We start from the raw sequence: 24,884 nt of genomic DNA on the forward strand, positions 1-24,884 counted from the left end.
ACTCCACCCAACAGATCACCACCACTCCCCCCACCCCTGCCACCAAGCAGGCCCCCCAGAAGACCGCCCCCACCACCTCCACCTCCATTTCCACCAAGCAGACCCCCCAGGAGTGGTCCGCCACCATCACCACCAGCTTTACCCATGGGCACCTCTCTCAGGGCTGAGCGGAGAGCATCACTCTGCTGTAGGGCGCCCGAAATGGCTGCGGAGAAGCAGAATTGCTGGTCAGGGCTCTCTCCCACAGCCCCCGGGGGCCACCTCTGGAGCACTACCCGGGCTCTCTGCGCCCCACTTTTCCTAGTGGTAAAATGTCAGGGTCAAATGGGAAGACACCTCCAGACCAATCCAGCCCTGACATCCCAGCAAGCTCACCAGCTGCTGACCTTGCCCTGCTCTCACTGTAACTAGATCTCACACCATTCACCAAACCTGGAAAGGTTTTCTCCTTCATCCTCCCTTTCGAGGGCTCCATACTTTAGAGCTTTTAAACCTGCTGAGACGGGAATCAGGGCAGGGAGAGTCTTCATTTGCCAGAGGACAAAAATGAGGTCCCAAGAATTAAAGGTAGGAATAATTACAGCTCCTGCATTTGAGGGCCTCCCAGGTACCAGAAACTGTGATAAGTTTGCAAAAGGCTTTCTCATTCATCCTCACATCTGTCCCCGTGATGGGGCCAAAATCACATCGATTTTGCAGATCGGGAAACTGAGGTCAGAGAACTCAAGTCGTGGACTTGAGGCCACACAGTATTTGAGCCCCAGGAAGGCTGAGTCCAGGGCCCCAAGCTCATAGTCACTGCCATCTACTGCCTCAGCTCTAAGGTCCTCAACACGCTGTCCTGCACGCAAGTGCTCAGGAAATGGTAGCCGAAAGCAAAAGGGGGAATGATTCACCCATCCACCCAACGCAGAATCTGCTGGTGGCGAAGAGGGTCCTGGGCAACTTCAGAGCTGGCGGGACAGCCCTGCCCACCCCATGTCACCCCAACCCCCCGCAGGCCTGGACTCACCGTTGCTCAGCACGTCTTTGGTAACCCTGAGGACAGTGTTTGTCTCTTGGCGGGTGCCGCAGACAGCTGCCACACACAGAGCGGCCACGCACCAGGCCGTCCACATGCTGGCGCGCCTTCTCTGCGGAGGAGACGGGGCATCGATGTCTGTGGCCCGGAGGCACCACCCTGGCCAGCAGATGGAGCCAGGCACCCCCTGCCAAGAGTCATACTAGCACCCTGAGGCCCAGCGACAGAGGGAGAGGGGATGTACAGAGGTCACACATGAGGCAAGTCCAGAATTCCCCATACCATCTTCTAAGTTTTTCAAAATGAAATGAATGTGGAGACGTAAAGCAGATTCATTAACCAGACTGTCCTGGAGCCATGGATGACTGATTACCCCCCAAGATGAAATTTCCAAATGGAGCATCAGGGAGAGGGGTCGTGAGGATTCCAACCGAAGCAGCAAACCAGTAGCAGCCAGGCTCTAGCATCTCTCCAGCATCTACCCCTCGGTTCACACCAATCTGTCCATCCTCCCATCCACCCATTCATCCTTCCCTCCACCCATCTTTCCATCTGTCCATCTATTTATCCACCCATCAGTCCATCCCCCTCCCCCCATCCCTCCATCCACCCACCCTCCATTCTTCCATCCATGCATCCATCCATCCATCCATCCATGCATCCATCCATCCATCCATCCATGCATCCATCCATCCACCCATGCATCCATGCGTCCTTCTATTAGTTCAACCACCTAGCAACACACTCATCTAGCCACCCTTTCAATGCACCCAGGCAGCCAGAAAACACTCCTACCTCTGTGGAGGAGGCAGTCCTACACCATGTAGTTAAGATTAAGGGATCTGGATCAGAGCTATCTGGGTTCTAATCCTTAGGCAAGAGACTTAACTTTTTTGAACCTCGGCCTCCTAATCACTGACACATTGTTTCTGGTACGCGGTAGACACTCAATGAACAGCAGCTGTTGTTATTGTCTTGGTACTATTATTTCACAGCCCTAAGGAATGGGTGTAGAGTGCTATGAGATTGGGGAGGAGGAAAGCGTGCATTTTGGGGTGAGCTGCTCAGCCTCTAAGAAACTTTATGTTGCCGCCTGCATGCCCTCACCCACTTGCCTCATTCCATTAATGCAATCTAGCCAATCGTCAGCTTCAGAGGATCATTGAATCCCCTCTGGGCCAAATTGTGAAATCACTAGCTTCAGCCCCCTCCACTTACGTACCCTCTTCTCTTCTCCCGGCCTCCACTTCTCTTGAAGTTCACAAAGCCCCCAAATTTTTCCCCCACTCCCATCTACTTCTGGAATATTGGAAGCACTAATTTATACTAGAATATGAAGGACTAATACGTGCAAAAAAAATTTTTTTTCTGGCTTCTTTACCTCATCCTAACCTACTACCTAGAAAGTTCTGTGTGCAAAGAGAGATCACCAACTTCAGTTAAAAAGATGGGCACCAATGGAGGGATTTCTGGCAAGCAGATGAGGAGTCTCAGAGAAGTAACGAAGGTGCCAGCCCTGGGAAATACAAGCGCAGCTCTGTTAACTCATGTAACTGGTGTGGATCAGGCCCTTTTGTTGATCCCTGAGAGGCTCTCCTGACTGTGTCTATGTTATAGGTGAGACAACGGCGGCTCAGACAGGGGTCACCTTGGCAGGTGTCCAGTCTGAGACTCTCCTCCTTGCCTCCCAAGGCCTCCGCCTCCCCCTACCCAGACAGTGAATGGGGAAGGGGCCCCTCCTTACCCCTGCAACGTCCCTGAAGCTCAGGCTTGAGAGGTGCTGTTCACTGGGCCCTCTGCTTTTGGCTGAGTCTGGTTACAGGCCAGCCTTATATAGAAGCTGGGTCGGAGCCCAGACCTAGAGAGGGAAACACCATGTAATTACGAGAGATTGGAATCCAGATGTGCTCTGCAAATCGGGCATTGAGCCCCAAAACCACAAAGACTTGTGGTTCGTGGCTAATTCTGAAAGCTATATTCAGCCCCGGATGGTGTCACATGAGCCAGGGTTTATCAGCCTCTGGTCCGGGCGCATTACGGGAGACTCCAGCGAGGCAGGCCCCCAGATGAGAGAACCAGAAACACCTACAGATACACCCGGTTTCCAGCTCTAGGTCAGGCACTGCCCGTTCCAGATGGCCTGGCCGCCAGGAAGCGCCCCGGGACTGGACTCAGCATCAGGCTGACTCGGGTTCAAACTCAGGCTCAACCCCCAACTCACTGCATGACCGTGGGCATTTCCCTTGTCTCATTTCCATCGGTTACATGGGTATAATGCCTGCCTCCCGGAACTGATTGGGAGATTTAAGGAGATGCATGGAGGTCTGACTCTTCTCACCTGGTGCTGGTGTGAAGAGAACAACTGGATGGGCTTCTTTTGACCCGTAGAAGGTTTCCTCCCAATCTTTCATTATGAAATGTTCACACATACAGCAAAGCTGAAAGGGTTGAACTCTGAAGACCCATACACTTGTCGCCTTCCTCCCACCACCATCCCCACCATTAGCACGCTGTTCCTCTTGCTTCATCACGTGTCTACCCATGCATCGAATAACTCATCTTTTTAAAAAATGTATTTCAAAGTAAACTGCAGGAAACCTTATGCATGCCATTGTGACTCTTTCCTGTGGATGTAAAGTGTACTTAGAGTGAAATGCACCCATCTCAAGGGTTCATTTGTTGAATTTTGGCAATTTTGTACAACCATGTAGCCCACACCCCTATCTCAGTATAGAACATTTCCATCACCCCAGAATGTTGCCTCCTGCCCCTTCCCAGGCAATGCCCCAGAGGCAGCCTCCAAGAGCTGCCGGGACACAGCCCAGGCCCGTTCCTTGGCATCCAACGTGGATCTGCTTCCCATGCTCATTCCTGCTCCTCCCCGTACCCCATGCTGCTCATTCCACCCCCCCATTCCCTGTCTCTGGGCCTTTGCACGTGCAGTATTTGCCACAGCATACCCTTCTCCAGACTCCACTGGTTGTAACTGTACAGAAATGTCAGCTGCTCTGGAAAGCTTTCTGCGACAACCCCAACCCTGACCATTCTTCTGGACCACCCAGGGCTCTCTGTGGCCCATGAGAGATGGTGTTGCTCTGGGCAAACCAGGGCTGTGCCCCACTCCCAGCCAGCATGGGTGCAGAAGCCAGTATAGGGAATGAATGAATGTGTGCTCTCACTCTCCACTGGGCAAGGAGGTCTCCAAGCCCGTGCTTCCCACCCCCCAGCCCCCATCGGGGTCCTGATGCCATGTTTCATTGATGCCACTTCCTCCCTGCCCACACGAGGTCCTCCTGAGAACTCCTCGGGGAGTGAGGGGGCATTTCTATCTCCCCATCAAGGCCTGCTCTCAAATCAGGCTGAGAGTAAATGTGTTTCCCTGAATTCTGCAAGGAGATCGCTTCCTCCTCCCTCCCTGGAGGTAGTGGGGGCATCAAGTCCTACCAAGCTCACTGTCGTCTCTGGCCGCTGAGCCTGCCCCTCTCTGGGACTCGGTTTCCTCGTCTGCAGTGGGCACAGCAATGAACAGGTTTTGGAGCTGGACGCTGGATTTGAATTCTGCTGCCACTTCTCTCCAAGCCTCTGTTCCTTCAGTTTTGAGATGGTGACCGGAATGGGTCCACCTCAAAAGGGTGCTGTGAGGATTGAGGAACTTAATCACTGACAGCCCCGAGAACAGGGCCCAACACCCAGGTGGTGCTTAGCAGGTGGCTTTTTTATCCCCATCATCCGGGTCCCTGCCGGCTCCACATGGCAGCAAATCTGAGCAAGCCCTGAATGGGTGAGGAGGGGCTTTAGCCCCAGCCCTGGGCTACCTGATCATTTGTGGGGGCTGGAATGGCTCTAGGGCAGGGACCCCGAGAACCACGCGTACCTGCATTCCCCCCATGTCCTATCTCCTCTCTCTCCACCCCAGACAAGCCCCTCTCCGGGCGCTCAGTCTGGCCATCAGAGAAGCAGGCCTAACTCTATCGTCCTGGCTGGGTTTGGAGGATTACACAGGAGATGTCTGGAATGTGCCTAGAGCCTCGTGGGGGCTCAGTAAACAGTAACCCCCTTTTTGGCTCCCCATTGTCTGGTGTTTACTGTGATATAAATGCTTGTTGAACAAATATATTACCTTTTAAAATTGAAAGGTAATTGAAAGGTCCCCCGTAGGGACCAGAGCGCACTGGAAACTACAGAGGGCAGGGCGCACGGGAAGATGGTTGGCTATCGTCCGTTACCTGAGGCTCCGTGCCCTTCTCGGTCCTGAGACCAGCCAGACCCTGGTGGCCATGAGGCTGGCCTGTCCCCTGGAGCCCCGAGAGGATTAGTACAACTTTGGCGCCAAGGAGATCACCTGGGATTAGTGTCCAAAAGGCACCTTTGTCTGGGGCTGAAGCAACCAAGCCCTGGGAGGTGACTGACTCACCCAAAGGTGACTGAGTCATGCAGGGGCCCATGTGGGGGGCTCATGCAGGGGGCTGAGGGACCAGGAAACAGAACCAGCCCCCTTACTGCCCCTGCTTCAGCCCGGTCTGTCTCATGAGCTGTCAGCTGCCAGGGCTGCAAGGCGGAGGCCCGTGGTGGGCTCTCTGCCCATCTTATTTCATCCCCTGCTCTAAGTGCACAGGTTCAGAGCCTGGGCTCAGGTGTCAGGGAGCCCGGGTTCAAATCCTGGCCTTGTCGCTTCCTAGCTGTGTGGCCAGGGGCTAGTCACTTAACCTCTCAGGGTCCTCAACTATGGATTGAGGGTAAAAACATATCCTAGACAGCGGGGTTGATTCAAGTAGTCAAAAACATAACATACCCAACGCATTTGAACAGCAAACATGATAAATGCAGCAAGAATTTTATAGCATCGCAGGGAAAGGCCCAGGCTTTGGAACTAGGGTCAGAAGGATCTGGTTCAAATCCTGGCTCTGCCACTTAGGGGCTGGCCAGTTCCATTTCTCTGAGCCTCAGTTTCCTCCTGTGTAATAGAGCAATCCCATCCACTGATTACTGTTGCTGTGAAAATTCACTAAGGTAAGGGGAGGGGTGTTAAGCATGTAATGCCGAGACTGGTATACAGTAGGCGCTCGGTGGAGATAAGGTGCTCTCCCAGCTACTCCGTGAAGCCACGAGACTCACGGTGATGAAGCAGATACCGTCCCTGACTTGGCAGCGCTCTTGGCGGGTGGGAAAATGGGACCGAGGAGTGACAATCCGTGTGGCGGCCGTGATAATGGACCTTGCCTATAGCGCAGTGAGGCTGAAGGCTGCAGGTGCCCAGCAGATGGAGGGCTGGCAAGCGTGTGCCAGGCACACCTGGGCGAGGGGTGATGTTCCAGAAGAGGGAGGAGCCACGTGAGGGCCTGGCTACGCAGCACACACACCCACAGCATGCCAGGCGCTCTTCTCCGTACTCAAGAAAGACTTGCTCATTTAATCCTCAAACGACCTATGAGTGAGTCCTAGAGCGTTCCCATTTCACAGATGAGGAGCCTGAGGCACAGAGACCACTCTGCTCCTTCTCCATGCTTCCAGAGGAATTGCCAGGTCATGGGCAGCCTTGAATGCCAAGCGGGGATTTTGGATGATTTCCTGCTGGCCGTGAGAATCCAGACAATGGAGGGCTGTCAGCAGTGGTGAGATGGTCAGATGAGGTCAAGGAAAGGCTGGAGGAGGATGGGATGAGAGAGCAGAGGGAAGGAGCAGATGAACGCAGCACTAACATGAGCTCACCATCGTAGGTGCTGGATAACCCGCAAAACCTTATTCCTATCACCTGCAAGTTTCCCATGAAGAGATGGAGAGTCAGAGTGAGTGACTTGCCCAAAGGCACCGGCTAACCGGCAGCTGGGAGGGGATTTGAACACAGGCAGCTAACTTGGGCCACCTGTTCTGGGTGGGAGCTGGGAGACAGGAGAAGTGAGAAAGAGTCAAAGAAAAATCCCAACCTGTCACTTAGTACCGGGCTTGGCATACAAGGCAATAGGGGCCGTGATAACTTCAGGGTGAGTGGATGGGCTGGGGAGGGAGGGCGGGAGGGAGGAAGGAGCTTCAGATGGGCTCCAACTCTCTTCTGTCTCCCCAAATCCTGAGCCACTCCCCAGAACTTCATTGGCCCCTCTTNGGGTGGTCACAGGGTCATTCCTATTAATGCATAAACCTTCAGATGGGCTCCAACTCTCTTCTGTCTCCCCAAATCCTGAGCCACTCCCCAGAACTTCATTGGCCCCTCTTCCCTCAAGCCCGTGCGTAAGTGCCAACGTGGGGTTATTCCCCAAAACCCAGGAGGCCCATCCTGAGCAGTGGGGAGGAGCCCAGGACTGAGGTGGGACCCCCGTTTCCCAGCCCAACTCTGCCAAGGTGCAGTCTTGGGCCAGCCAGGCCGCTCTCTGGCGTCAGTTTCCCCATGCGCACTGCAAGCAGCTGGCGTAGTTTGTTCTGAGGCCTATCCTGGGGTAAGCCCACCACTGTGTGGAGCCAGTAGGGGTCCCTCCAGGGCAGGACCAGGTCGTCCTTGCTTCCAGGAATGCTGGCTCCTTTCTCCCTGAAAAATTCCTATTCACCCTTCTGCTCACAAATCACTTCTGAGAAGTGTCCCAAAGTCAAAGAGACAGAGACAGACAGACACAGAATCAGACGGACTCAGAGAGACAGAGCCAAAGATACTGGTACTTAGAAAAATAGAGATTGGAGGGGAATAGGGGCCAGGGGAGGGGGGCACGAGGAGCCCAAGGCAGAAGTAAAGGAAGGCAGGACAAGACACAGAGGCCTCCCAGGCCAACCAGGTAAGTTTGGGAGGCAAAGCTACAAGGACTAGGCCCCAAGTCCCTCACCCTCCAGGAGCCCTGGTCTGGAGTTGGTAGGGTCCCAGAAACAGAGGCCAAGGCAGCCCCCCCTGTACCTGGGGAACAAACCAGCCGGGAGGTGCCGAGAAAGAGAGGAGTGGTTTATTGAAAGCTCAGAGCCTCCACTGAGGCCAGAGCGCTTTTTGAAGCAAAGTCCTGTGGCCAGCAGTCCCCACCCCAGACTGGGGGCAGAGCTGCAGGGCCAGAGCACCTGGGCGGTCCTGGGTGGATAAGGGACACTAACACTGTCACTGACACAGGCTAGAGACTGGGAGGGAAACTGAGGCCGAGTGGGGAGGTGCAGAGACTCTGGAAGTCAATGGGGAGGGCAGGTGGCCATTCTCAGCTTCAGGATGCCACGGTCAGCACAACAGCATTCTGCAAGGAGCAACGGTTCTCGATGAGCCCATCTGCCAGCCCTCCACCCCTGCTGCTGTCTCCATGTTGTCCCCCAATCCTTCCCCCACCGCCCGGCTCCATGCCCTGGGGTTAGCACTGAACCTGAAACCCAGCAGGCACTCGTTAACTGAATGAATGAACAACGGAGTGAACGATGAATGAATGACATCCACTGTGGGAGAGGTCACTGACTTCCAAACTTAAGAGACCCAAGTTCAAGTGCCATTTCCCCTGTTAATTTACTGTCTGGCCCTGGGCCAGAAATGTGGCCTCCTTCATCCTCGATCCTCATCTGAGAAATGGATCCGTAACTCCCTGCTCTGCCCACCTCCCAGAGCCATTCCAAGACTCAAATTGGTGCTGGATTGAAAAGGATCATGCGGTCGGGGCACCTGCGTGGCTCAGTCAGTGAAGCATCTGCCTTTGGCTCAGGTCATGATCCCGGAGTCTTGGGACTGAGCCCCGTTTTGGGCTCCTTGCTCAGCAGAGAGTCTGCTTGTCCCTCTGCCCCTCCCCCTGCTCGTGTACTCTCACACACATTCTCTCTTTCTCTCTCAAATAAATACATAAAATCTTAAAAAAAAAAAAGGGGGGGGGGGATCATGAAGCCATGCTGATATTCAGCAAGAGAAAGTGTCATGATCTATTAGCCATGCCTGCCACGGGCACAGGACAAAGGAGAGACGGGACATGGATTTGCTAGCCCTGGGCCAGGGGGGCTGTGACTCTGTGAGTGAATCTGAGATTCCATCCTAGAGGTCAGACGTATATTTGCATTCAACAGGAGAGGACTCTGTGATCGACTGCCCATGTCTGCCATGGGCAAGTGAGTAAGGAGTTGTAACACACGTCGTATGTGTGCCATTCCCAGGTGAAGTAACCTGTAATGCCCTGAGCAACTTAGAAAACGGTGCAGGGACAGACCAGATGGTGAGGCAGGACATTCCCCTCAGGACAAGCTTAAGGCTCGTCAAAGCCACACGTGCATGGGAAGCTTACCTCGATGATCTCCAGGGCTGCGTTGGCAAAGTTGACATTGAGAACCTTAGGCAGGGGAATTCCAACATCCAGGTCCACTGTGAGAAGGAAATGGTTGAGAGCAAAGGTATGTGGGAGGCTGGGACCAGTGTCCTTGAGCTAGCCATTTCTGTTCTTGGGGACTCAGTTTTCCTGATTGGCAAACTCCTACTCATCCCACTAAACCCAAACAAAAATGCTCCTTTTCTGTATTGCCATTAGTGGCTCCCCTCAGCTTCTGTCAGTGCGAGGTTCTGTCCGTCCCTTGCACACTCTGTGTCATCTATACTTTAAACATTTGTTTATATGACTATTTCCCTCTGGATTGTGAGCTTGAGGACAGGACACTGGTCAGATAGCCAGGGTGTGGCATAATGGAGGTGCTAATTAATGTGGTTTGAATGGAAACATCAGTGCCTCAGTTTCTACATCTTAGAAATGGGATCAACCCCTCCATCTTCAGTGTCTCTATCAGAAAAATGGACAGACAGTCTGATTTCAGACATTCCATGTTTCCAAGAAGAGAACGAAGTCCGCCCATACCATTGAGCTTCGGCACATAGGCCGCCCGGACCACGTGACTGAGCCATTCTTCTAAACGGGCTGCCTGCAACAGAGCACAGGGAAGGCTGGGAGGGGCGGCTTCGCCAGGAGCAGCACATCCCTTCCCCAGGAGGAAATCCAGAGGTCCGGCTGCTGAGCCTCCCCCGAGCCTGAGGACACATTGCTGGTGGGCACAGGGCCCACTGGAGTGGCTGTCCATCAATGATCCCAAAGGGGACTCTGTGACTTAGAACAGCTTCATGCAGGTCCCATGACCTTGGAAGAACTGCCTTCCTAGAAGAAGGGCCTGTAGGGCCTGGAAAGGGCAATGCCTGAGAAAGAGCAAAAAACACGCCCAGTTCCATTAGAATTTTGAGTGGTCTGCTCTTAGATTCCTATCCACCTAGGGACCCTTAGAATGTTCTAGAACCTGAGACCACTGTGGGACTCCAGAACCTCAGAACTCTGAAGCAGGACACCAAGGGCTCTGTGGGGCTCTGAAATGTTAGAACTTTCCAAGTTCAGGAACATTATTACTCGTGTGAAGTTCCAGAATTTTGAGCCCTTGTGAGATTCTGGATGTTTACAACTTTGTGAGGTTCCGAGACTTTGGAAGATCATGAGATTCACTTTCCTAAGATGATGACAATTTTACACATGCACACACATGCACACTTGCTCTGACGTTTGCCCACTCAGGCTTGTTGGGGCAGAGCCCAGACTGGGGTCAGCTCAGGTATATGACCCATGACTCATCCTGGCCCCTTCTTCCCCCTGCTTGAAGACCGTCACCACTGGCAAGCTGCTCACCCTCCCCGGAACTTACATCAAAGGCATGGGCAAAGGAGGAGGCCAGCTTGACACTGAGCCTGGTGGAGAGAAGAGTGATACTGAGCGGCCACAGCACCCACCACACCACCTGCTGAGCACTGCTCTGCCCACCCCCTCCCAGCCTACCCCACCCCTAGCTCTCCAGGATCAGAAACAGGGTTACAGCCCCAACTCTGCCTCTGTTCAGCCTCGACTCAGGGACTCAGTCTTTCCACCTGTAAAATGGACCTGAAGGTCTCTAACCTTCTTCTGAGATATCATGACTGCCACCTCTGACTCTATGGCCCTGGAGTCTTGGTCTCCCTTCCAGTTGCTTGGCCCTGGGCAAGTGGCTGAACCTCCCTAAGGAGTGGCCCTCCCACAGACTCAGCACTGTACACCACGTTCCCTGCATCCAGCCGGTGCACACTGAAGACAGCAACCCACTGATGGATCCCAGCTGCCCAAAGACAGGTCCAGGGCCAGAGCCTGGACACACACCTCTATTTCCTGGAGGGTTGAGGTAGGAACTGCCACCAGGGAGGGGAAGCAAACCCAGGCAGGGGGCAAGGCTAGAAATGGGGTGACAACAGAGCCTTGCAGGGGGGCTTGTGAGGGACACAAATATGGGGTCAGGTGAGCACTGGGTGCCTACGGCTCAGGATCACAGAGACCCCTAGGAAAGCCCCCCCCACCATCTAGGGGGAGGGACAGGCAGGTCCCCAGGCCTCAGGCCATGGTGAAAGCACTGGGCCTGGAGAGTGGAGGCCTAGACCACAGCCCGGGTTCTGGGGATAGCCCACTGTGTGAGCCTGGGCTTTGCCAGCTGTGAAGTGCCATGCATGTGTCAGGAGGGACTGTCACCAACATCACCATCCTGGTTTTTACAGTTACCATGGGGCCAGGGGAGGTGGAGAGATTAGAGAAGGAACTAGTCCACATGAAAAACAAAGCTTTTTACAGTTATCTCCGTGGCTAGTCTCTAGGGCTGGTAACTCAGACGTTTGGACTCCGGGTCCCGGCAGCATGTTGACCTCCCAGGGCCAGGTTGGGAGCAGGTGCAGTGGAAGAAGCCTGCTCTGGATCCTGCTTCCCTGAGCCCCTTGGCTCATCTGTAAAATGGGCTAATACTGACCCCTCCCTGGCAGGTCCTGGAGGCAAGGAAGAGGCTGGTAGAACACGGGCAACTTAACTGACGCTCAGCGACTCGGTGGTGGTTCTAGTCGGCCCCTAATTCTTGTTCCTAAAGGCAAGGCCCAGGACCCCACGTACCGTTCCAGGGACAGCGACAGGTGCAGCTTCGTAGCCGAGGGAGCCAGCTGGGCATTTAAAGTCAAAACCTGCAAGGAAAAAGCAGGCAGAGGTTAGCCATGAATGTGGCAGGAGCTTGAGGACAGGTCCACTCTGGCCAACAGGTGAATTTCCACCATCCGTTCCTTCCACTAATCCCCACTGTGGCCCTACTATGTGCTAGGTTCCATGCTGGGCTATGAGGAGGTAACTCGAAGGCTCTGGAGTTCAGGAAGCAGAGTATTGAGGGCACCTGACGTTGCAGGAGAGCAAGCTCTGGGGCTCCGGGAGCTTGGAGAGACCCTCAATCCAGCCTGGGGAGGGGANGAGAGGTGGGACCTGCCAGCCCTGAGTCACTGTGGCCAGGGAGGAGGAAGGGGAAGGCTGAGGATGAGGCGGGAGGGCGCCAACTGCCGGGGGCGAAGGTGCTTGGTCCGGGGGGGCCAGGGAGAGGGTGAGCAGGTGAGGGACCTGCCTCTCCCAGCTATGCGCTTGGAAAGACCAGCAGAGGTGCAGGGCCAGGAGGATGCTGGAGGGCCATGGGAGAGGTATCTGAGCATCGCGAGGCTGGGGAGATGGGGAGACATTCCTGAGCGCTGAGGAGAGCAGAGTGGACAGGACCTGGGCCAGGACGGATGCGTGATGACGGAGCAGACACCTGGCCTTGGCTCAGATGACAGCAGCAGGGGAGGGGGACTTCCTGTGTCGTGCCACGCCAGGTCCCCCCAACCCCGAAATCAGGCCCTGGAGAGGGCAGGCCTGCTCACAGCCCCAGTGCCAGGATCCCGTCCCTCAGCCACTCACCGCATTCAGCTCGAAGAGGGCTTCAGGGGTCCCTTTAAGGTGGTAGGACAGCACGTGGACGTTAGCTGGGATGGAGATGGTGGCCTTCCCGTTCTGGAGCGTGAATGATGGTGCTTCTTTCACCCGCATTGAGAGCAGGAGCTGCTGGCCTGGGGGCAACTTTCCCAGGGCCTGGAGAGAGGCAGGAGCAAGGCCGGGGGCATGAGGGCACCTTCAATGCCCCAATAACAGAATCAGTCAGTCACCAAACACTCCCTGAACACGTAACGGGCAGCGGGCACCATGCTGGGTGCTGAGGTTACAGCCTGAACCAGACAGTCCTGCTCATTCCCCCCGCACCGATGTGACATTCAAGTGGGGAGACATCAACCCATGGAATTGAATCAGGCTTCCGCCTCAAATTCAAAATCCCCCACAAGACCACAAGCCCCATGTGACCCCTCCTCGGCCCTCCTCTCCATCTTCCCTCCAATCACCGGCCCCTCATTGTCTCCAGACTCACTGGCCACTTGGCTGTTCCTGCCAGGGACACACTCCTACCTCAGGGCCTTGGCACCTGCTGTTTCTTCTGCTGGACGTGTCTTCCCCAGAAACTTGCGTGCTGCCCTCCCTCCGCTCCTCAGCCTACTATTCCAACGTCACCTCCTCAGAGAGGCCGCTGCAGAGCTCCCTGCTTGAAAGCACTACCCCCACCTTCCTAACCTGCCTTCGCCACCCCATCCCCCTCCACCTTCTGACGCTGCCTGTAGTCTACCTATCCACGCGCTCCACGGCTGCCTCCCCACCAGGATGGCAGCTCCTGGAGCAGCCGCTTCGGTCTGCTTTTCATCTCTGCTCCTCCCGCGTGGCCGGCACCTAGCACAGGGCCCAGGACGTGGCTACTCAGTGAGCAGGGCTAACCAACTGGCTGATCTCACAATTGGGAAGCTCCCGCTTTCACAGTCACGCCGTCATGGAACTACGGAAGTGCTGGAACCACGGAGTCACCGAGGCTTCGGACCCCTTGAACGTGGGCACCTAGGGACCCACCCAGCCCCGACTCCCAGAATCGCAGGGTCACAAAGACAGGGAGTCACTAGATTCTATCCTTACGTGTCCACAGAGTGTGAAGCCACACAACCAGACTCAGAGCCGGGGCCACGGGGCTCTGACACCAAAAGAACAAAGGCTTCTGCCTCCAGAGGCAGGCCCAGCCTCCCCAGGCTGGTGGGACAAGGCCTGGCTCACCGCCGGCACGGGTCCCCGGTCCTGCCACCTCTGCCTCTCCCACGGCCCTCTCCATCTCACAGCTTCCGCTCTCGGGAAGTTCCTCTGCGTGTCTAGCCCCATCTCCTCCTTTGCCTAAGACCCCTATGGCCTTGGGCCGAGGACTCCAAGAAGCAGAGGCCCCAACCACGCCCGCCAAGGCTGATGTGAACCACCACCTTCCAAGGATTCAGTTTGTCCTCTGTGCCCCGAAACTCCGCTGCCCCCTCCATCTTCCCCAGTAGAAACCCAGACCTTCTGGGCCTCATTCCAACCTCTATCAGAATCTGCTATTACGTACGGACTTTGTAGTAGTCATTTCAACTTTAGTATGAATTCAGATTCCCACAGCTGGGAAGTAGCTGGGGCCAGGCCCTGAAGTCACATACTGACGGATGCCCACTAGTCACACCCCCCTGAATCCTCTCCTTTCCCTTCCCTCCTCAGGGCCAGCACCCGGAATCTTCTCCCTGGGGGAGAAGGAGGTGGAAGGAGGGGAAGACTCCCCTGTCCTCTGCCTTATGGAGGAACGACAGCCACAGGACAAGTGCCCAGCTGACTTCTGGGCAGTTAAACACTGATCCTTTCCCCTTCAAGCACAATCTGCTGTCAGGAAAGTTTAAGTGGTAGTCATTTAAACTCTAGTGTGAATTTGGATTTGACGTTCGATTGCAGCTGTCTGGAGAGTGGTATTGAGAAAGATTCTGGAGTTCACTCAGGCTCATCGGAAAAGAGCGACAATGATCAAAGCCCATGAGAGGGTCACTCACCTCAGGGACCAAAGCTGCCAGGTCTGTAGTTGTCAATGGCACATTGCTGGGGACCTGCACCCAAGACCAAATACGGTGTGGGGTGAACAGAGACAGGACAGGAATTCCTCAGCATACACACGGTAGTTCTGCCCACCTCCCACCCACCCCTGCCAGTTACACACATCCCTACAGACACTCGGGTTCCTTCTCTTGGCCAGGGATGAGTGTTTACCACTTGTCAGGCACATGCCAAGGGCTTTGTGTGCCTTTGCTCGTTTCAGCATTACATTACATTAACTCAGAAAGGTGGGTGCTATGATGACGCCCTTTTTACAGACGGGAAACCTGATGCTCACGCCCAAGGTCATGAGCTGCTGAGTTGTGCTGCAGGAGCTGACCTGGGAAGGCTGACTCCAGAACTCTTAAACTGCTCTTCCAGAGTTTACGATCTGAAGGCCCAGGGATCGGATTCCAGACATTTCTGCCCTTTATCCAAACAGTATTTTCAAAACCTATGAATTTGTTTCCAATATTTACAAATCAAGAAATTTTGTATAAATTTGCCAGGCTCTGGCTAAAAATTTGGAAAACCCGATCACACTGGGCGTGCACCCCATCCCCTTGGGGAAGCTGAGTGGCAGCTGCTGGGGACATGGGTCACAGTCCCCCTAGCTCACTACAGTCCCATCAGGCCTGGTTTCATCGATAATGGCCCAGCTGCCCTGGCCCTGATGTTTGAGGTCCCTGAACTACACATGTCCACTTTTCAGAACATACATGTTCACACAAGATAAACCTACAAACATATTCTCTCCTGGTCAGAGGATTTCCAGACACTCACCCAACACATAGCTATCACCCCATGGCCACTGAGGTCTCTTTCTCCTGCCACACACACACACACACACGCACCCACAAGCAGCTCGGACACACACATTCTCACACTCATAGTCTCTGCCTAGCCTTCCCTGTCTCCTCCCTCCAGCTAGAACACACTTGCCTCCCAGCTCAGGGCCCTATTCCCACCTCCCATAGGCCTTCACGTGCTCTCTGGACCCCATCATCAGGAAGTGAGTGACCAACCCTTGCCACCTTGGGCCTAAGCTGCAGGGAGAGACCCCAGGTGGCTCAGATGCACTGCCTTTGGACAGGGTGAGACTAAGAAATGTCTCTGGGTGAGGCTCATGGGGGCTTCCAGACATCTGTGAGCGTACGAGAAGGGTCAGAATGGAAGCAGAGAGGTCTCAGAAGCTTTAGAACAAACGTCCAACTGACTTTAGGTATAGTCCAACCCTAGTTTTTTTTCTCGCCAACTCAGATCTGCTCTTGAGAAAGCAATGGAAATGTTAACCATTCACACTTTAGTATAAAATTGGGCTTTGACTCCAGAAAGACTCATATGGTATGGGGACGGAAAACCAGCTACATTCCATATGCCAGTTTTGACCAATTGAAAGGAACTTCCTGGAGTGCCATATAGAGAAGGATTCTGAGGTCCCACTCAGATTTAGCCAAGTGGAGGGCCATTATCAATTAGCAGTATCTGTCACAAGGACAAGAGTGGGCATATGCATGCTGTAAACTTGTCCAACCGTCTCTAGTTATGGAGAAGAGGGCTAGTCAAGGCTGACCGGTGGTGATATGACCAACTCATCACTAGCACTGTCCAGCCACAGTGGGGCAGGGTGTCACACTTACCAGCTCCGGGGTGATGTCTATGTCAAGGGCACCGTTGGTCTGCAGGAGCCCAAATACGGTATTGAAGAGGTACAGAGGCACAACCACCTGGGATGTGTGATCCTCCTTGGGGGGCACCTTGATGGGTTTGGGGGGCTTAGGGAAGTCAATGACGTCACCAGCTACGCTTTTCACGATAGGCTGTAGGGGAGGAGACAGCATGGCTCATCCACCTTGCTTGGACCCAGCAGCCCCTCCCCAGCCTCTGCCAGCACCCCACCCTACCCCACCCCACCCTCACTGTGGGCAGGGCTTTGGTGGGCACTCACGTTGATGTCCAACTCTATGTACTGGTTAGAGATAAGAGGCAGTGTGGCCAGAGTAAATTCCACGGACCCAAGAGCCCCAAGGGGCACCAGGCCTGCATGGGGAGGGGAGGAGGTAGAAAGACCCCATGAGTCCAGCCCTCACAAATAACAAGCCCGCCGTCTATATATTGAGTGCCTAGCATTCCACTAAGTATTCACTCAGGCACTACGTCATCCGCGTTTTATAGATAAGGAAACTGAGGCTGAGACAGAGGAAGTCACCAGCCCAAGGTGACACAAGCCACAGAATGGCAAAGGCAGGGTTTCTGTTTTCCAGAGCTAGTTTCGCCAACCACGACATAGCCCGGCCTCTCTCACACAACACCACATATAGAGACATACGCACCCCTAAGTATCCTGGTTATATCTTTTTATATTTTTCAAAGGCACCCATGTCTCCATAAGGCTCAGAGAGACTGGAGGCCACTGTGGCTGTGGGCCTCTGGGTTCCCGACTTAAGCTCTGGGCCTCAGCCATCTTGTCTTTCTAGATAATAATAATATCTGCCTCATGCTTCTGACAACACCAGACACACCACCAGGCCTGAACAAGGGGCCTTCAGCCCCTGGCAGGGGGAGACCGGCTGGCTCCGAGCCTCCAGGCCCTGCGGAACCAGCTCCAGCCGAGAACCCCACCATTAGACCTCCTCCATGTGGCGGCCTCATCAGTCTGAGGAGGAAGTGAAGGCCCCAAAATTCTGTCCCTTCCTCTTCCCTTGGCACCCGCCGCCCCACCACCATTGGGACAACAGGAAGGAGGGGAGGGAGAAGGGGCAAGGAGGAGGGGGTTGGGCCCCAGCTTACTCAGCGCAGTCCCCAGGAGCTCATTCACCACACCCAGCACACTGTCCACCATGGGGCACAGCTGTGTCCGGAGGAAACAGGTGTTACGGGAAAATAGAAGTGGCCCCAGCCCAGAGCAGGGGACAGCTGCCTTTTCTCTAAATCATTTGCTCTGTGGTCCTGGGGTCCAAGACAAGTCAGAATGTACAGACGGGCTGGGGGACACACAGGTGGGAGGCAAGGGGGGCTGGACCTTGGCATCAGAGGGCAGAGTTCATAGCGCAGAGGGCCAGTTACATCGGCCCCCTCAGAAAACCTCGAAGGATGCCGGGGGAATGGGGGAGGCACATCTCAGAGGCCAGCTGGGGTGTGGGGGCCCAGCCCTCCCCTGAGGAGACAAAGGCAGCTGCCCCCTCCAAGGTCTCGGGCCCCCCCCGCTATCCAGGTGAGCACCAGGCAACCTAGAATTCAGACTCCGAAGAGGGGCAACCCCCCTCCTCCACCCGGAGAGTCAGGCCTGGGCCCCGTCCGCTGTGCCCATATCCCTGCGTGTGCCCGAAAACCCCTGGGCGAGGAGGACAGACAGCAGGTGGTTTGGCTTCCAGAACCTGGGGCCTGGGAGTCACAGAATCTGGGTCCACTGGAGCAGGAAGCCCAGAGGTGACCCAGTCCAGCCCCGTCATACTTCGCACCCCTCCATTCTACAGCAGCGATGGAAGAAGGGCGACCTGCCCAAGGTCACAGCTGTTCTCAGACAAGAGAGGGCTGCCTTTTCATTTACACTCAGGGACCCCCAACTCCAGGGCTTTTGGGGTCAGGCATGTGACAGAAATGAGAGGAGACCAGAGGGGACCTGCTGGGTGGGAGGAACGCCCTCCTCGGCTCCCGCGCGTGTAACCTGCAGGACGGACTGCAGCTGGGGTGGCTGACTGCACCAGAGGACCCGGAAATTGGATTGTTAGGAGAAACCTCCAATCTCTAAATGCTAGTAACCGACCCTCATTTTTAAAACGTCTTTGAGTTACACAAATCCTGCCCTGCACTCAGTTGTCCCGAGACCCAAGTTAGGGCCTGTGATTTAAATGCACCCACTCTGCGTTGTTGAAATCCGCCTGAGACGGGCCTGGGTTGGGGTCCTTGCTGCTGGGAGCTTCCCTTCTGCCCCTGAGCTTCAGTTCCAATTGGCTTTTTCAAGCCCAGGTCAGTTTTGCCAGCCATGGACTCCCACAGATACATTCTTCACAAGGACTCACAAGAGAGGTCTTGCCAGGACTGGGGGTCAGGAGGCCTGGCCACCCTTTGCTGGCCGTGTGACCTCATCAAGACCGTTCCCTCACTGGTCTCAATGAAAGGGGCTTTGGACAGATCAGCTTTTCTCAGTTTTTCCAGTTTGACTTATGATGTATTAGTTTATACGTATGTGGTTTTCTGGACGTTTGCCAAGCCCAGGGCTCGGTTTTAATTCAGTTTAAAACTGAGTGACATAATTTTAACTCAGAGCTAGTTTAAAGAAAAATATAAAGTCAGTGATCATACAGGAGGCAAAGACAGAGCAGGGGCTAAGACAGGAGCCTGGATTTGGGAGTGAGGGACTCAGGTTATCTGCAGCTGTCAACTCAGGATCCGGATGTCTGGGGATGGATGGTGCCAGGCCGCCTACAGACGGTCTGGCGGCACCCAGGAGGCTCGGGGGCAGGCCAGGATGGGATTACCCCATGGGCGTGCAAGGGAAGGACAGCTTAATCCTGCCTGGCACCCAGATTTACCCAAAGCTGGGGAAGGAGAGGCGAGTCAAGGGGAGGGGCGTGCCTGGCCTGGGGCCCACACACTCACCAGTCCCGGCAGCACCTTGAAGAGTGTCTGCTCCACGACCCCGAAGAGCGGTGTGGGTAGCAGCCTGTGCAGGGAGAGAAGGGTGAGGGTGTGGCCACCACACAGGGACAGCTCCAGCCGGGGCGACAGGGTGGAGTGGGTGCTGGGGGCGCTGGCTCTCTCCGTGTCCTCGCCCTGTGAAGGGGGTGGGGTTGACTCAGGCTCTGGAGACCTGGGTTTAAATCTTGCTCTGCCTTGCCATGGAACCTGGGGGATGGCTTCCGTTTCCTCATCTGTAAAATGCCCACCGTAAAGAATTGTTGCTCGACGTGGATAGAACTAGAGGGTATTATGCTAAGCGAACTAGGTCAGAGAAAGACAATTATCGTGTGATTTCACTCACATGTGGAATTTAAGAAACAAAACAGGATTATAGGGGAAGGGAAGGGAAAATAAAATAAGATGAAATCAGAGAGGGAGACAAACCATAAGAGACTCTTAACTCTAGGAAACAAACTGAGGGTTGCAGGAGGGGAGGGGGGCAGGGGCAAGGGGTACCTGGATGATGGACATTAAGGAGGGCATTTGATGTAATGAGCACTGGGTGTTATATGCGACTGATGAATCTCTGAACTCTACCTCTGAAATTAATAATATACTATAAGTTAATTAATTGAATTTAAATAAAAATTTTAAAAAAAGAATTGTTGCTGCTGAGATTACATGGGACTGTATTCACGTCTGGTATCCATGCTCGCTAAATGTCTGTTCCCTTCATCTCCTCCAACATTTATAGACAAGTGACATTTGGGTCCAGAACAGTGCCTGGCTTAGAGTGGGGGTTCACTTAGCATCTGCTGAGCGAATGAATGCATATTTGTTGAATGAATAAGAGGGAGGCCTGAGGATGAGAAGTGCATATCGGTGGGTTCCGGTATGCTTGGAGACTAGGGGAGACTGGGGAGGAGGGGTGACAATCACAAAGCCACAGTCGCAGGACACCAACACCATCTGGGCTCTAGTCCCACCAAAGCCCGCTCTAGCCCACAGGAGCAGGGCAGAGTACTGGGATTTAAGGAGTCCAAAGACCCCACCTGGAAACCCGGGAGAGCCTTTCTGGAGCCAGGAGCAATCCTGGGTCACCCTATTCCTGGGAGGGACCACTGAGCTGTCTGATTACCCCTCACCCTCACTGCTCAGAGCCACAGAGTAAGGATGGGCCGGGGGCGTGGGATTCGGCCTGGAGTGTAGAAACCAGGGGGGAGATGCAAAGTGTGAGGCAGAAGGGCAGGAGCCCAGCCCTGGGGAAAAGCCCCGCGTCTCAGTCCAGAGACCAGCCCCTCTCCATCCTTGTCGCGATCTGTGTGTGACCTTCGGCAAGTCTCTTGCCCCCTTTGGGCCTCATTTGTCCCACAGGAGTGATGGCTCAGCACAAGTGTAGGGAAGGCCACTATGTCCTGAACAGCTGGGGAAAGTCACGGATGTAAAAGTGCCAGAGCCTTCTGGATCATCAAATTTAGGTCCTTATTATACAGATGGGGACACTGGAGCCCAGACAGAGGAGGGGGTTCCTCTGGGGTTACACAGTGAGTCAGGGGCAGAGCTGGGTCTCTGCTGTGCTGAGATGGGGAACTGAGATGGCGAGGGTCTGTTCTTTCTGGGTGAGGATCTCGGGGCGGGGGTGGCTGGAGTGGAGAAGGGGAACGCCCAGTAGTGGGTGATGGTAGCTGGGGGCTGGGCCGGAGTCCCTGCCTCTGATGGGTCTCAGTCTGCAGGTCTGTGCAGCGGGTTGAACAGGCGGATCCGACCGGAAGCTGGGTGAGGTCAGGCCCCCCCAGCCGGCCGCTCCCGGGAGACCCGGGAGACGCTCCAGTGCGCGCGCCCGAGATGAGCCCACTCGCAGGTGCAGGCGCGGGAAGCCGCCCAAGCGGGTTCGAGGCCGCGGACTCACCCCGAGAGCAGGCTGATGTGGCCCAGCAGCGTGCTGCAGCGCTTGAGGACGAGGATGGGCGTGCCCCGAGAGCTCACGCCCAGCGCCACCCGCGACGACACGTTCACCTCGGCAGCCAGCTGCAGGAGGCCCCCCAGGGGGCTGCGAGACCGGATGCTGGGGGCGTGGCCAGGCTGCCAGGCCCCACCCAACAGGGGTCCCGCCCTGGCCACGCCCCCCGGGGCTGCAGGAGCCCCGAGGAGTTGGTGGGTCGCCCTGCCAGTGGGCTAGAGTCCGCATTCTTTCCTGTCACTCACTGCGTCCCTGCCCCATTTTGCGTATTCCTTTACCCTCTTCCCCCAACCCGTCCAGTGAGCTCTGGGCAATGGGGCAGGGCCGTCCAGAGAGAGAGAGAGAGAAGGAGAGAGAGAAGTCCCTGGGGAACTGTGGGATGGAGGTCCCTGGGGAGGGTAGTGGGGTGGGATCCAGGAAGGAACCAGTAGGGAGAGGAAGTACGGTGGGAGGAAATGGGGGGGTCAGTGAGATGGGGATGGAGGGGCAACAGAGTAGGGGTCCCCAGTGGAGCAGGGGGCTGGGGTGGGGAGCAGCAGGGTAGAGGGACACACTCACCCAGAGCCGTGCAGGCCCACCTTGGTGTGCAGACTCAGCTGCACCCCAAACCCAGGCAGCAGCTTCAGGGACACCTTTGGCAGTGTAAGTTCCTCGATCTTCAGCCTGGGATGGGCATCAAGGGGAGGGCCCCTCACTTCCAGACCCCCCCACCCTCAGTGTCAGTCCCTTAGTGCCTGGACCGTCTCAGACAAGGTGGTGCCTAGAGTATCCCTGGGCTGTGTCTCACATCCCGTCTGTAACCCATACAGCCAACTGTGCACCCAATTACGGCACCTCGTGGGCCTCAGTCTCTTCATCTGTAAAGTGGGCCAATACTAGTACCCGCCTCAAACATGGCAAAGACAAGTGAGATAAATGTGGGTGCTGAGGGGCGCCTGGGTGGCACAGCGGTTAAGCGTCTGCCTTTGGCTCAGGGCGTGATCTCGGCGTTCTGAGATCGAGCCCCACATCAGGCTCCTCTGCTATGAGCCTGCTTCTTCCTCTCCCACTCGCCCTGCTGTATTCCCTCTCTCACTGGCTGTCTCTATCTCTGTCAAATAAATAAATAAAATCTTTAAAAAAAAAATGTGGGTGCTGAAGCTGGTACAGCATGTGTTCAGTAAATGTAACGTTGTCCTCATGAGAGGCTCAGTGAATTAAAGTGTTCTCCCCACCCCATCCCCACGGCCTCCCTCCTGGTTCAGTCTCTGACCTGCATCATTGTCTCCCACTCCCATCCCCCAGGCTCAGGCACATGCAGCTCAGCTGGGTTCTCAAACACAGCACCCCACAGCTCATTGCTTTCTCTGTCCTCTGGGCCTTTGCCCAGGCTGTTTCCTCTGTCTGGAACACCTTTCCCTTGACTTTCCTTCCATTCTGCATTCACCTTTAGCTCGCTGACTCCTCCCAGCTATCCAGATTGAGCCTGCCCTGATTCACCACGAAGCATGGAAGGGTTCCCACTCACCTGGGGCAGGCAATAAGGGCTGTGATTAACACCCCCACACCCCCACACCTCTCTGGCTGGGTGAGTTTGGACAGGTCCCTTGGATGCCAGGGGCCTCAATCTCACCTGTTAAATGCTGTTGATAACAGTCCTACCTCTGGATTCCATGGGATAATTAATTTACAGTGTTCAGTACAGTGCTAGTTACACAGAAAACCCTGGCTAGGTGGTGATTAAGTTATAAATATTAGCTATTATGTGATTTCATTCATTCATTCAAAAATATTTTTCGATATCCGTTATGTATCAAGCACTATTAATGATACTGGGGATATGGCAATAAACAAACCAAACAGAAGCCCTACCCCTCCTGGGGTTTATAACCTAGCAGGGGAGGCAAGAAACAAACCAATAAAGCATATGGGGTGCGGGGGTGTGTGTGATACGTCTTCTGGAGAACTTGAGAGCAGGGGAGGGGACAAAGAGGGGTTGGTCAGAGCAGGGCTCTTTGGAATAGATACCCAAAGGAGACGAGGGAGGGAGCCAGGAAGATACCTGGATGAGCCCAGAGAGGCTAAGCAACTAGCCTTAGGTCGCACAGTGAGTAACTGGAGTCAACCCCAGAACTGGAACCCTCAACCACAGGGACAAGCTGCTATTCCTGTTTCCTGATACACAGTGGACTCATTATTTTCCAACTCAGGCCCCGGGACTCCCTATCCAGGGCTTCCAACATTACCCCCGCTGCCTGCCAACAATTGAAGACAGTCAATCTCTTCTCTTTTCCCTGAAGCAAAGAAAGGACTAGGCTTCCTGTTGGGCTCATAGTAGGTGGGCAGTTGAGATGCCACACTGTGAGGACTCACCCAGAAAGTTCTTCCACAACGCCAAAAACCCCTCCATAGCTCAGCAGGCCGCCTCCTCCGAGCAGTCCCCCAGAACCCAGGAGGCCCTGGTTCACAGATGTGACTGTCCCCAGGACGTTCTGCAGAATGGGGCCCCCAACCAGCGAGTTCTGGATGGCTGTAGGAAGGAAGGTTCATCTTACATAAGGGGGAAGTATGTCCCAGAGAAGGGCAGAGACTTGCCCAAAGTCGCACAGCAAATCGGGTTTGGGGTCAAAAGTATGACTAGAGCGCCTTGACGCTGGGCCACTCTGTAGCACCAAAAGAAAGGGCGGAAGCAAAGGAAGAAGCCCACAGCCACCAGGGCTTGACCAAGATGGAGGAGGTGACCTCTGCTCTTCCCGGGTACCCCTGGCCTGACTCTGCAGATTATGAGAAAGGCAGGACAGAAGGGACCTCCTTGGGGTCCCTTGGGGGCAGGGAGGGTCGATTCCCTGAAGCATTTCCTTTTTTTTTTTTTTTAAAGATTTTATTTATTTACTTGACAGAGATAGAGACAGCCAGCGAGAGAGGGAACACAAGCAGGGGGAGTGGGAGAGGAAGAAGCAGGCTCATAGCACAGGAGCCTGATGTGGGGCTCGATCCCACAACGCTGGGATCACGCCCTGAGCCGAAGGCAGACGCCCAACCGCTGTGCCACCCAGGCGCCCCCCTGAAGCATTTCCTGTTCACGACTGCCCTATTCTTCTCGAGACTGTGACCCTGGGCCGTTGGGCCCCGGAGCACCCATTGCCCTAGTTGAGTTCCCCCAGCCTGGAAACACGGGGCAAAGACGCTGGCCCAGCCAGCCTCCTCCATCACGCCCGGCCCCACCCCTGAGGCAGACGCAGCACCCACAGGGCCGAAGCCCTCCTCACCCAGTCCGCCTCTCAGAAGGTGAGCTGATGACCCATGGGAGCCCGCAAGCAAAGCTTTAGCCCCCAGCTCTCTGAGTAGATGAGAATCACAGCCTGCTTTCAGCCCTTCCTTAAAGCAGCCACCCAGGGCATGTCAGTGCGACGTCTACACTGCAGCTGGACCCCCCACAGACTGCCCACCTTGGCTCACCTTTGCCAAGTTCATCCTTGTCAATCCGAGCGAGCGTGCCCACCTTCTCAAGCAGCCCCTGGCACGGAGTCACCAGCCCCCAGAGGAGAAGCAAGGACCACAG

General features: G+C 55.1%; 1 protein-coding gene across 1 annotated transcript in view; it reads right to left on the bottom strand.

Moving 5' to 3' along the window:
• Positions 1-19,478, bottom strand: part of LOC100466237 (BPI fold-containing family B member 4) — a 45,862-nt gene extending 26,384 nt beyond the window's left edge. The window contains exons 1-12 of the mRNA XM_002918267.3: positions 19,363-19,478; positions 17,551-17,611; positions 16,709-16,800; positions 16,401-16,580; positions 14,721-14,774; positions 12,706-12,876; positions 11,884-11,951; positions 10,628-10,670; positions 9,802-9,865; positions 9,241-9,317; positions 1,013-1,133; positions 143-205 (exon numbers count right to left, since the gene is read on the bottom strand). Of these exons, the coding sequence (XP_002918313.2) occupies positions 143-205; positions 1,013-1,133; positions 9,241-9,317; positions 9,802-9,865; positions 10,628-10,670; positions 11,884-11,951; positions 12,706-12,876; positions 14,721-14,774; positions 16,401-16,580; positions 16,709-16,800; positions 17,551-17,602 (985 nt within the window). The 5' untranslated portion in view covers positions 17,603-17,611; positions 19,363-19,478. The remainder of the gene's footprint in view (positions 1-142; positions 206-1,012; positions 1,134-9,240; positions 9,318-9,801; positions 9,866-10,627; positions 10,671-11,883; positions 11,952-12,705; positions 12,877-14,720; positions 14,775-16,400; positions 16,581-16,708; positions 16,801-17,550; positions 17,612-19,362) is intronic.
• Positions 19,479-24,884: the final 5,406 nt, after the last annotated feature.

The sequence above is a fragment of the Ailuropoda melanoleuca genome, chromosome 13 (genome assembly GCF_002007445.2).
Source record: "Ailuropoda melanoleuca isolate Jingjing chromosome 13, ASM200744v2, whole genome shotgun sequence".
Classification (NCBI taxonomy): Eukaryota; Metazoa; Chordata; class Mammalia; order Carnivora; family Ursidae; genus Ailuropoda; species Ailuropoda melanoleuca.